Genomic DNA, 14354 nt, shown 5'->3' with positions numbered 1-14354 from the left:
TAGAAGGTAAAATTTCTGATGGTGAAAGGATTAGAAGGATTCAATGGCTTGAGTCCACGTTCAACCAAAATGGAGAAGTGCGTGAATGGACGGATATTAAGAATGACAGAGATGTTCGCAGGGTGGGGAATAATATGTTCAAAATTGTTTTGATGGTTGTAATCGCTTATTTATAGTAATGGTATTTTAATTATTGTAGTTGTTTGTGTTATTGTTTATGTGTTACTTGTGTGTTGAATGTGTTGTATTTGTTTGTGATGGTATTTCCTCACACAGTTATCATATGTAAACAATTTTTTTTATACATTGCAAAAAAGGTACATGTAAAATTATCTTGTTGAGCTCGTTCCAACACTAGGACAGTTAGTACGTTTGTGACCTGGCTGACGGTATGAACTACATAATCGAACCATTTTGTTTGCCCTATCCATTTCGGTTAGAATACGGGTGTTGTTTGGGCGACCCTTTTTCTTTCTTCGCATAACTTCATTGTGCCAGACAATGTCCCCTTGATATTCTGGCCAGTAATCCTCTTTTGCAACTACTGAAAAACTAATTTTGTAAACATTTGATAGGCTTATGACTTTGTAAACATCAGATAGTAAGTATGATGGATCCCTTCGAACCTTTGAACATGCCGCAATGACATGGGAGCAGGGCGTACGAAAGGCTTGGAACTTTCCGCAATCGCACCAACCTCTATCTAGTTCCACTCTGTATTGTCCCATCGACATGCCCTCATTGTGATCCGTGGACTCAACAACACTATATCAACCTTTAGTACGGTAAAAAATCGTGACCACGTGTGTGTTTGCTTTGGCAGCTTCGTGTCTAATGAATTTCATTGAAGCATCACTGAACAACTGCCCAGATTACAACACTGAACTCCATTTGGAACGTATGGTCTCAAACAACGCCCCTAGCCTAAAATATGTTGCATGCACCAAAACAGTTATAGGCAGGTTCCGGATGCCTTTGAAGATAGGGTTCATTGATTCCAATCTTCTTTTGTGTGAAATGTGTGTCCTTCCTTTTGGTGAGTGTACCGTCACACTTGAGGACGTCTACATGTTGTTGGGTCTACGTATCGATGGTAAGGTCGTGAATGATATAGTTAACCAGGATAACTCTATCTGCAATGACTTATTGGGTGCCCCTTTGTGTGACGACCAAGCTGCGGGAGAGACATCCGGTCAAGCTAGGGCGCAAAGTATAAATTTTAAGATATCTCAAACAATATTATACGAGTATAATATTGACCGAAGAATCTACCGAGTACGAAAAAATAATTAAAGCTCGGTGTTATATTATGATTTTATTTGGTAACTTCTTATTTCCAAAAAGTATTGGTAATACGGTAAATATTATATATTTACCGTTGTTACGAAACATAAATAAGGTAAGCACGTATAGTTGGGGTTCAGTTATTTTGGCCCATCTATATAGTGCGATGTGTAAAAATGCCAAAAAAATACTTGTACTTTTTATTCTTGCGCGTATTTGCTACAAGCATGTGGTTGGTCAAGAATGTCGTCACTCGCCCCGGTAAACAAGAAGTCATTCATATTCCCGTTTGCAACGAAGTAAGTTTAAAACTTTACCATATAATTAATTAGACTTTATATTACAATTAACTGTAAATAATATTTTTCAATGGTTTTTGAACTAGGTGGTCAGTTAGAGGGATGAACTACAATAGGTGTCTGAAACACGCTATAGTAGTCTATCGCAATCTATTGGATCACATTGGACCAGACGATGCAATACTCCTACACAACAATTAGTGTCTGAGCCAAGATGTTTGATTGATCCCCAACAACTATCTTCGTCATCATACGCTTAACAACAAGTTCTTGTCCAACACCAATGTCAAACCACCCAAACACAACAACCAACCTCACACCATCCCCCTACCACATACATCCAACAACCAAACACCTAACCTCGCAACTCATTCATGCCAAACACCTAACCTTGCAATCCATTCATGCCACACACCCAACCTCAAAACCAATAATCAAACCCTATCCACCAACAACCATACGCAACCACCACAACAGTCTATAGCCTAGATGATTCATACGGTTCACTTCATCGTAGCCCCCCACCAATGACCACCCAAACATCTCATCCTCAAAACACCAAACCATTGCTTAACTATAGTACACCCCAGGAACCATTGCTTCGTTTCCAAAATGATTCAATGTCCCAATTCGCGCAACTATACCGTCCATAATTCATCTAACCACATCGACCCAACTACGATAACATGGGCACCGAACTCCATTATGGAAGTGTCGTTGGTCATAGCCCTCCCGACTATTGGGAACAAATGATGACACATCTATCAAATACCAATGGACCTTCCACCGAACCTTCACACCAGCCACCATTGAATCATGTCAGCACTCAGAGACCTCAAACACCTCAGGAAAATCGTGGGAGACATCGAAGGCAGACTAACGCACCTGAATGTGGAACAGGGGGCGTTTCGATCGGGACGGTCATTGAATTTTTAATCAATTCCATATAACTTTTATTATAACATAAATATTTTTTTTTAATATTTAATTTAATTAATTGTTAAATTAACCAACAAAAAAAACTAAGGTGTATGTGTCAGATGAATTGGCGCATACACCACTGCATATACCCATGCGTCATGGTTGCTGGCGCCTAAATGCAATGCTTTGAAAGCATGCGCCAGCACCAGTGGCACCTCCTTTTCATATTAAATGGATGCGCCAGTTTATTTTTTGAAATATGTGATTATTTTTGAAAAGGTGGTTATTCCGATAATTTTTTTAAAAAATTGATTATTTCAGAAATTAATTTGAAAAATATGGTTATTTTAAAAGAACTTTTCACTTTTGGAGATGACCAATTAAAGCAAGGTTTTAAAGGCATCATGAAGATAAGTTGGGCACAATTTTTTTTCTTCTATTTCTTGGTCATCAATATAAATTTTACAACTCTATTTATTTAAAAAATATTTTAAATGAAAAATAAAAATTCCTTGAGGATGTTGAGTTTAGAGTGCAATGAAACACTCTAGTGTTGTCTCTGATGAAGTAACTGCTACTGTCCGATAAAGAAATTGCTATTGATAATGATAATGTTTATATACCTATCATTGTTCCATAAAGTAATCTTGAAATGTATTGAAGATGTTACTGTTATTGACGATGGTCAAATCTTTATACCTTGTCTAAAAAAACTAATCTAACAATTATAATACAAAAATATGAATTATATAGAGATTCAATTTGCTAACACCTTTTTCTAAACAAAACTAAGAAAAACTTGCTAACATAAACATCTTGGCTAGTTGTATGGGAGAAGCATGCACTGTCAATTAACCAGTCTTATACTCAATAAATTCTATGGTGCATGCAGAAAGCACCTCTTAACCGTTCAAACAACAATTTTATTAGTACTATATATAAATGAATCTTTACTCCCTCACCAATTCAATTCATCACATTGCAACTTCTCAATATCATATTATCAATGGCGAATAAAATTCCCTTAATAGCATTTATATTGTTAGCTTCAATATCATGTGTAACTAGTACTAGCCGATTAAACGAGCCAACCTCAAAATCTTCCAAAATGGAAACTAATATTGGAGACCTAGAACAACAATACCAGCAACAAGCTCAAGATGCAATAATCACTACCATTGCTGAAGTAACTTATGCTAAAGAATTTATGGATTTTATTTCAAAGTTAAAAACTTTAGCTACTTTAAACGGTGGACTTAGTGACCAAGTTGTTCAATGTGTTGGAGGGTTATCTAATGTAATGAACAATGTTTTGATAGAAGTTGAGAAAATGGAAAATGCATTGCCTTCTGTGTCTTGGGGAACAGAAACATTGCAAAATGTAGTAGAAGTTGTGTTAACTTATAATGCTATATGTGGTTATGCACTTGAAAGTGTTGATGGAACTATTAAACTTATGGTTCAACGTAAGATTGAAGATGTTGCTATGCTTACTAATGATGTTATACTTCGTGTTGCTTATCTTGTGGTGCATTAAGGTAAATTATTACAAGGAAATCTTGGAATATTGCATTTCCAATTAAGAAACGAATATGTGATTTTTTTTAACCAAGTTTTAATAACCATTATTTAATAATATTTATCAAAATTATTATTTTTTTCAAAAATATCAAACATAGACGTCAGGTACATTGGCGCATCCAATGAAAATATTATTCATTGGCATCACATGCACTATCTCATCTATGACCATGACGCCACTAGGAGTTGCGCATTCATGAGTAGGCGCCACATGCAATGGCGCATACATAGTCCACTCTATATACGCGTCAATGCATATGGCTACTGCTCCACCATTCTATCTATAAATACAGCATCACCCTCTCATAATTTTTCAAACATCTTACTATCTCCTTCCATTTTTCTTCATTCTCCTTCCAATTTTCTTTAAAATGTCTTCATATTCATATATTTGTCCTTATATTCACAAGAGAAATGTCGATTTAATTTTTCAGTAGTGCAACCTCCGATAAAGATCCGATTTTAGAATGTAAATATCTTCGAACATCTTAACAAGACCTTGAACCAATGGTTAGATGGAGAAATTGCAGAGGGTGAAATGATCAGAAGAATCCAATGGCTTGATACCACGTTCAACCAAAATGGAGAAGTTCATTTCTGGGTGAATGTTAAAACTGACAGAGACGTTCACATGATGATGTATACTTCTCACAAAATTGTTTTGATGGTTGAAATCACATAGTTATGTTTTTTATGTGTTGTACTTGTTTGTGATGTTATTTTATTTATTAAAGTTGCTTGTGTTGTTGTTTAGTTATTGTATTTGTTATGCTTATCATATGAAATGAATGTTGTTTTTAATATAAACCAAAAGGGTTACAATTAAAATTATGTTGTTGTGTTTGGTCTAACACTGGGTATTTTTATGATTATGACCGGGTTGACGACATGAACTACATAATCTAACCATTTTGTTCGTCGTATCCATTTCTGTTCGAAACAGGTGCTATTTGGGCGACCATTTTTCTTTCTTCGCATTATTTCATTGTACCAGAGAATGTCTCATTGATATGTAGGCCAGTAATTCTCTTTTGCTACCATCGAAAAGCTAATTTTTTAAACATTGCAAAGGTTTATGACTTTGTAAATGCCGGATAGTAAGTTGGAAGGATCTTGTCGAACCTTTGAACATGCCGATATGAGATGGGAGCAGGGCATATGAAAGGCTTGGAAAATTTTCGCGGTCGCACCAACCTCTATCTAGCTCCACTCAATAGTGTCACATCGGCATGCCTTCGTTGTGATCCATTTACTCAACAAAACTGTACCAACCTTTAGTACGGTCAAACACCGTGACCACATGTGTGTTAGCTTTGGAAGCTTCCTCTTTAATGAATTTCATTGAAGCATCACTGAACAACTGCACAGATTGTAACACTGAACTCCATTTGGAACGTCTAATCTCAAACAGCGCCCCTAGCATAAAATAGGTTTCTTGCACTAAAGCGGTTATCGATAGGCTTCTGATGCCTTTAAAAACAGAGTTCATTGATTCCACAAGATTTGTTGTCATGTAGCCCCATCGTTGACCGTTGTCATATGACCTAGTCCATTTCTCCAATGGAATATTGTCGATCCACCTTACTGCATCTGCATTTGAAAATTTGATGTCTTCGCAGTAGTGTTTGAAATAAGGTTCTGTTAATGCATTACTTGCATTCAAAACCTTCTTATGCAACATTTTATCTTTGATCTCCCGCATGAAATTTTGAGCGATATGTCTAATGTAGTAGACATGCGTCGAAGGAGGATCCTGCCAGCCATTATCAATGTTTTTATAGGCACTCACAATTGATGGGTGTATATCTGAGATCAAACACGAGTTAGGTTGAGGAGGAACGTGCAATCAGAGATTTGTTAGGAAAAACTTCATCCCCCAACAATCTCCCCTTTAACTAGTGTAAAGGCAATTGGAAAAATGTTGATGTTGTCATCTTGTACCACTGCCATCAGTTGTGTTCCTTTATATCTCTCGTACAACCATGTACCATCAATTTTTATAATAGGTTTACAAAAAGAAAAATCTTTGATGCATGGTTGATACGCCCAGAAGATTCGGTGGAATATGCCATTACCCCTAACATAAGCCCCGTCTAGGGTATACGCCGACAACGTTTCCAAATTGACAATAGTCCCTAGAGCATAATGCTTAAGTGCCACCAAGTATTTTGGAAGTTCTTTGTATGACTCCTCCCAATTGCCAAACACTTTTTCAACTACCTTAGTCCTAGTTATCCATGTCTTCTTGTATAATGGAGTATAGATGTATTATGTAACAATATGCGAGATTATGTACTCACCTTTAACGACGGATTGTCGCTAATGACATACAAAAATTCATCGCATATTAACCGAGAGCTGAGTTTGCGATGGTCTTGCATTGGGCTCGTGATTAAGCATGTGTGAACTGGACCCATAGGACCTATCTTCCAAGAATCACTCCTCTTCCGGTAAGATGCTGACAACCGAAACAGGCAGAGCTCATTACGATAATAAATCTTATACCATTTTTCATTAGTTCGATCAACCCTATAATCAACTGATAATTCCATGTAATACTTTTTAATGGCTCTGACACAGTCTTCTTTTGTGTGAAATTTGTCTCCTTCTTTCAATGATCCTTGAATTTGCATATAAGGATTGTAAAATATATCTGACGAAGGTTCATCTGCACCCAAATTCAAGCTTGTCATATGTTGAGGTGGATAATATACATGACTAGCTGGTAATGGCTCTTGCTGGTGGTCGACAGTTTCATCGTTCACCATTTCATCAACCAATAACTCGTCTTCTTCTTCTTCCTCGTCAGCAGCATCGACTTCAGCTTGTTCATCGTCATCAGTTTTACAAAACACTTGTGACATATCAACGAATTCAGACAATTGATTTTGTTGTGTTAAAATATATAACTCAATATCACTGAACCTAGATTATTCATGATTGAGAAACATATGATGAACATTGTCATCATCTCGAATCTTCAACTGATAAAACTTAACTTGGTTGATTGCAAACAACACCTGATTTTCATAGATGATTTGTCCCATCTGACTACACTGAAATTTATTTTCTATTTTTTGTTCCAAATGCAAAAAAAATTATCGTCTATTTATTGTAAATCGAGTAACTTCTGTGTTACGAAAACAAAAACCGAATAACTCACATTCAAATATTTCACCATCGGTATGGGCATTGATCATGTAATATGGTGATGAAGCCATTTTTGTAAGATGCAACTTTAGTGTTTGGTGGTGAGTGCATTGATCACGTATTAGCATCCAGTTAAATAGGGTTAATTGTGAATATTCATAAATCAAGGTATGTGTTATAGGGTGTGGTGTATGCTATATGGTTATAACTTAGGCGCCATTTGCAGTGGCTTATACGAAGAATCTTGCATGCATAATCCTAGGGTTCAGACTACAAAGAATCTCTATCACGATTCCCTACATGATTCCATTTTCATTGTCTAATGTATGCGTCCTTATCAATGGCACATGGTCTTAGAAAACAATGCATGTGCCTTAACAAGACAAGGCATGCGCCCTACATGATTTCCCCTTCCCTAAAAGGACAAACATATGCGTCCTCCCCAATGGCGCATGGCCTAAAAAGACATTAATGTGCCCTTACCAATGGCGTGTGTTCACAGACATCACATGCAAAAGAAAATTTCACGTGAATGCAACTTACACTCAACCTACTTTCACATCTACAAATACTGATATTTACCAGTCTTTCTATTAAACACTCAATCTATCTACAACACTCAACCTATCTGCAACATTCAACCTATCAACAACAGATACTCAAACGCATTCAACAAAATGTCTTTGTTGACCATTGGTGATGAACATCGAGGAACAATCGACAATATTGCGCCATTTGTATGTTATTACTTATTCTATATTGTTTATTACTTATTCTTATTTCCTAACAAAATGTCTCTATTTTTTATCACTTATTCTTACTTATTTCTTAATTATCTTTTGTTAGGACCCAAAGAGATTTTGATGTCGTGTACATGAATATGTATCACACGACCCTTTGATAGAACCGTATCTATAAGGATGCGGTTTTGGTAATCTGCTTAACATAGTCTCATACTCAATTGATTACAAATTTATTCTTGCTTTGATAGAAAGATGGAGACCCGAGACCCACACATTTCACCTTCCTTTCGGTGAGTGTAGCGTCACACTTGAGGACGTCTACATGTTGTTAGGTCTACCTATCTATGGTAAGGTCGTAAATGGTAGAGTTAGCCAAGATAAATCTATATGCGAGGAATTGTTGGATGCCCCTTTGTGTGAAGACACAACTACGGGACAGACTTCGGGTCAACCTAAGGGTCAAGGTATTAATTTAAAATATCTTAAACAATATAGGGTGTGGCATATGCTATATGGTTTTAACTTAGGCGCCATTTGCAGTGGCTTATACGAAGAATCTTGCAGGCATAATCCTAGGGTTCAGACTACAACGAATCTCTATCCCGATTCCCTGCATGATTCCATTTTCATTGTCTAATGTATGTGTCCTTATCAATGGCACATGGTCTTAGAAAACAATGCATGTGCCTTAACAAGACAAGGCATGCGCCCTACATGATTTCCCCTTCCCTAAAAAGACAAACATATGCGCCCTCCCCAATGGCGCATGGCCTAAAAAGACATTAATGTGCCCTTACCAATGGCGTGTGTTTGCAAACATCACATGCAAAAGAAACTTTCACGTGAATGCAACATACACTCAACCTACTTTCACATCTACAAATACTGATATTTACCAGTCTTTCCATTAAACACTCAATCTATCTACAACACTCAACCTATCTGCAACATTCAACCTATCAACAACAGATACTCAAACGCATTCAACAAAATGTCTTTGTTGACCATTGGTGATGAACATCGAGGAACAATCGACAATATTGCGCCATTTGTATGTTATTACTTATTCTGTATTGTTTATTACTTATTCTTATTTCCTAACAAAATGTCTCTATTTTTTATCACTTATTCTTACTTATTTCTTAATTATCTTTTGTTAGGACCCAAAGAGATTTTGATGTCGTGTACATGAATATGTACCACACGACCCTTTGATAGAACCGTATCTATAAGGATGCGATTTTGGTAATCTTCTTAACATAGTCTCATACTCAATTGGTTACAAATTTATTCTTGCTTTGATAGAAAGATGGAGACCCGAGACCCACACATTTCACCTTCCTTCCGGTGAGTGTAGCGTCACACTTGAGGATGTCTACATGTTGTTAGGTCTACCTATCTATGGTAAGATCGTAAATGGTAGAGTTAGCCAAGATAAATCTATATGCGAGGAATTGTTGGATGCCCCTTTGTGTGAAGACACAACTACGGGACAGACTTCGGGTCAACCTAAGGGTCAAGGTATTAATTTAAAATATCTTAAACAATATAGGGTGTGGCGTATGCTATATGGTTTTAACTTAGGCGCCATTTGCAGTGGTTTCTACGAAGAATCTTGCATGCATAATCCTAGGGTTCAGACTACAACGAATCTATATCACGATTCCCTGCATGATTCCATTTTCATTGTCTAATGTATGCGCCCTTATCAATGGCACATGGTCTTAGAAAACAATGCATGTGCCATAACAAGACAAGGCATGCGCCCTACATGATTTCCCCTTCCCTAAAAGGACAAACATATGTGCCCTCCCCAATGGCGCATGGCCTAAAAAGACATTAATGTGCCCTTACCAATGGCGTGTGTTCGCAGACATCACATGCAAAAGAAACTTTCACGTGAATGCAACTTACACTTAACCTACTTTCACATCTACAAATACTGATATTTACCAGCCTTTCCATTAAACACTCAATCTATCTACAACACTCAACCTATCTGCAACATTCAACCTATCAACAACAGATACTCTAACGCATTCAACAAAATGTCTCTGTTGATCATTGCTGATGAACATCGAGGAACAATCGACAATATTGCGCCATTTGTATGTTATTACTTATTTTGTATTGTTTATTACTTATTCTTATTTCCTAACAAAATGTCTCTATTTTTTATCACTTATTCTTACTTATTTCTTAATTATCTTTTGTTAGGACCCAAAGAGATTTTGATGTCGTGTACATGAATATGTATCACACGATCCTTTGACAGAACCGTATCTATAAGGATGCGGTTTTGGTAATCTGCTTAACATAGTCTCATACTCAATTGATTACAAATTTATTCTTGCTTTGGTAGAAAGATGGAGACCTGAGACCCACACATTTCACCTTCCTTTCGGTGAGTGTACTGTCACACTTGAGGACGTCTACATGTTGTTAGGTCTACCTATCTATGGTAAGGTCGTAAATGGTAGAGTTAGCCAAGATAACTCTATATGCGAGGAATTGTTGGATGCCCCTTTGTGTGAAGACACAACTACGGGACAGACTTCGGGTCAACCTAGGGGTCAAGGTATTAATTTAAAATATCTTAAATAGTATTATTCAAGTATAACTTTAAACGAAGAATCTACTGAGTATGAAAAGATAATTCAACCTCGCTGTTATATTATGATTCTATTTGATAATTTTTTATTTCCTGAAAGTACTGGTAATATGGTAAATATTATGTATTTGTCGTTGTTACGAAACATAAATAAATTAGGAACATATAGTTGGGGTTCAGCTATTTTGTCCCATCTATATAGTACGTTGTGTAAAAATGCCACAAAAAAAAAAATACTTGTACGTTTTATTCTTGCGCCTATTTGCTACAAGCATGAGATTGGTCAAGAATTTCGTCACTCGCCCCGGTCAACGAGAAGCCACTCACGTTCCCCTACGCAACAAAGTAAGTTTATCTTAAATCTTCTAATTTGTTCGACTTTATACTACAACTGTCTGTAACTAATATATTTTTAATCTTTTTGATCTAGGTGGTCAGTTAAGGGGATCAACTACAATAGGTGTCTCAAACACGCTGTAGTAGTTTATCGCAACCTTTTAGACCACATTGGACCAGGCGATGTATTACTACTAAACAACTCTATTTTTTATTTTAAAAAATTATCTAATTACATATCCTCTAATCATATCAAATTCTTATACAGTTTATCTGGAGGCTGTATTTGGGTCTTGACCATCAGGTTAACCATGATGATGCTGAAGTTTGGACAACAAAAACACCAATCATCTGGTTCACTACCGTGGAGATGCACCAGAGTGACCGTGTGAAACTGCAGCTCAGCATGCAACAACAAATTCCAAAACTCCGACGTGTTTGGGAGTTTGGAATTAACAAAGAGTCGATGGCCAATGGGATTATTTCGATTGGAGAGACATCGCAAAAGAGATGTCTCATCATTAGATGAATCGACGATAACACATATTAAACGAAGCAATCATACATGGTGCTAGACGAACTCAACATTATGTGGCATGGTTTAGGTAAGTTACAACGCCATTGTTTGTGTTTGAGCCAATGTATTTGATTGATCCACGCCAACGAGCTTCGTCATCATATGCCCAAAAACAAATCCCCACCCAAGACATATGTCAACCCACCCAAACCCAACGAACAACCTCACACCATCACCCTATCATATACACCTAACCACCAAACACCCAACCTCGCAACGAATTCATGCCGCACACCCAAACTCAAAACTAGGAACCAAACCCTAACAACCAATAACCATAAGCAGCCACCACATTTGTCTATATCCCAGATGATTCATATGATTCAACCTCATGCCATCATAGCCCCCCACTTATGAACACCTAAACATCTCATGGCCATAACACCCAACCACTGTTTGACTTTATTACACCGCATGAGCCATTACTTTTTTCCCAAAATGATACAATGTCCCAATTCGGGCAACCATAACGTCCACAAACAACCCAGCCACAATGATCCAACTACGATAACATGGGCATCGAACTCAATTACGGCAGCGCCCCTAGCTATTAGGGAGAAATGATGACAAATTTATCAAATACCTTTGAACCTTCCACAATACCTTCATATTAGCCACCATTGCATCATGTCAGCATTCAAAGACCCCAAACACCTCAGGGAAATCGTGGGAGACCTCGAAAGCAACCTAACGCATCGGGATGTGGAACATGGGGTGTTTCAATCAAACAGGTCATTGATTTTTTGTTAATTGTTATATATTTTAATTTTATATCATAATATTAATAATTATTTTCCATTTACCTATTTATTTCAATTTTATATAAGTATAACATATAAAATTTATAAATAACAAAATATAGAAAGCATGCGCTACATGCAATGACACATACACTTGATATAATAAAGTATGCGTCAATTGCATTGGCTTCACCTGCATACATGCGCCAATGGTATTGACACTTATGTTCAATGACAACATGCATGCGTCAGTCCAATTGGCGCATGTTTTATAGGGGTGCGTGAAACGTGATTATATTGGTAAATAACTTGAAATAGTGGTCATTTTGGAAATTAAATTGAAAATTTTGGTTATTTTAAAAAGCTTGTCCACTACCTGATATTATGAATACATAAATTATTCCTGATTGAGATTTGTTGTATTAAATAAACTAGCCGATTACTCGTGCTTTCGCATGAGTTTATTATAAAATAGGCTTAATTATAACTATGGTTCCCCTATTTTGCATTTTTTTGGGTTTTGATCTCCCATTTTAAAAATCACTATTTTAGTCCCTTTTTTAACTTTTGAGTTTGATTTTAGTCCCCCTCTAGTTTGAGACCTTTTTTTTCATGATGTCGGGTCAATTTAAAATTAGTCCTTGTTGAGGCAAATAAAAAACTTGTTTCAAACATGATCGAATGAAGGACGATAGACTGTTAGGTACCAGTCTAGCTTTGTTAGATACTAGACTGGGTTTGTGAAGAAGAGGATGAACAAAATGAAAGATGGGGTTGGGTTGGGAAAGAAGGTGTCGCTGAAGAAAACGAAAATGAGTCATTGGTGCAAAAGGATATGTTAGAGTTTGATAACATTGCATTAAAAAATTATCCAATTACATATCCTCTAATCATGTCAAATTCTGATAAAGTTTATCTGCAGGCTGTATTTGGGTCTTGACCATCAGGTTAACCATGATGATGCTGAAGTTTGGACAACAAAAACATCAATCATCTATTTCACTACTGTGGAGATGCACTAGAGTGACCGTGTGAAACTGCAGTTCAGCATGCAACACCAAATTCCAAAACTCCAACGTGTTTGAGAGATTGGAATCAATAAAGAGTCGATGGCCAACGGGATATTTCGATTGGAGAGACTTCGCAAAAGATATGTGTCATCATTAAAGGAATCAACGACATCACATATTAAACGAACCAATCATACATGGTGCTAGACCAACTCAACATTATATGGCATGGTTTAGGTAAGTTACAACGCCACTATTTGTGTATGAGCCAAGGTATTTGATTGATCCACGGCAACTAGCTTCGTCATCATATGCCCAACAACAAATCCCCGCCCAAGAACGATGTCAACCCACCCAAATCCAACGACCAACCTCACACCATCACCCTATCATATACACCTAACCACCAAACATCCAACCTCATAACCAACTCATGTCACACACCCAAACTCAAAACCAGGAACCAAACCCTAACAACCAACAACCATACACAGCCACCACATTTGTCTATAGCCTGAATGATTCATACGATTCAACCTTATGCCATCATAGCCCCCCACTTATGAACACTTAAACATTTCATCGCCACAACACTCAACCATTGTTTGACTTTATTACACCACATGAACCATTGCTTCGTTTCTAAAATGATACAATGTCCCAATTCGGGCAACCATAACGTCCACAAACAACCCAACCACAATGACCCAACTACGATAACATGGGCACCGAACTCAATTACGGCAGCGCCATTGGCGGCAACGCCCCCAACTATTGGGGAGAAATGATGACAAATATATCAAATACCGCCGGACCTTCCACCATACCTTCACACCAGCCACCATTGCATCATGTCAACATTCAAAGACCCCAAACACCTCAGGGAAATTGTGGGAGACCTCGAAAGCAACCTAACGCATCGGGATGTGGAACATGGGGTGTTTCAATCAGACGGGTCATTGATTTTCTTGTCAATTGTTATGTATTTTAATTTTATATCACAATATTAATAATTATTTTTCATTTACCTATTTATTTTATTTATTTCAATTTTATATAAGTATAACATATAAAATTTATAAATAAAAAAATATATAAAGCA

The 14354-nt window shown here is 36.9% G+C and overlaps 1 protein-coding gene across 1 annotated transcript; it reads left to right on the top strand.

The window, feature by feature from the left end:
• Positions 1-3485: 3485 nt before the first annotated feature.
• On the top strand, positions 3486-4817 carry LOC127085140 (uncharacterized). The gene is made up of 2 exons (XM_051025714.1): positions 3486-4042; positions 4520-4817. Exon 1 carries the CDS (start codon positions 3511-3513, stop codon positions 4039-4041), a length of 531 nt encoding a protein of 176 aa, XP_050881671.1. The 5' UTR covers positions 3486-3510; the 3' UTR covers position 4042; positions 4520-4817.
• The last annotated feature ends 9537 nt before the right edge of the window (positions 4818-14354 follow it).

The sequence above is a fragment of the Lathyrus oleraceus genome, chromosome 5 (assembly GCF_024323335.1).
Source record: "Lathyrus oleraceus cultivar Zhongwan6 chromosome 5, CAAS_Psat_ZW6_1.0, whole genome shotgun sequence".
Lineage (NCBI taxonomy): Eukaryota > Viridiplantae > Streptophyta > Magnoliopsida > Fabales > Fabaceae > Lathyrus > Lathyrus oleraceus.
The sequence above is the reverse complement of the archived record's forward strand: the minus strand, read 5'-3'. Positions and strand labels throughout refer to the sequence as shown.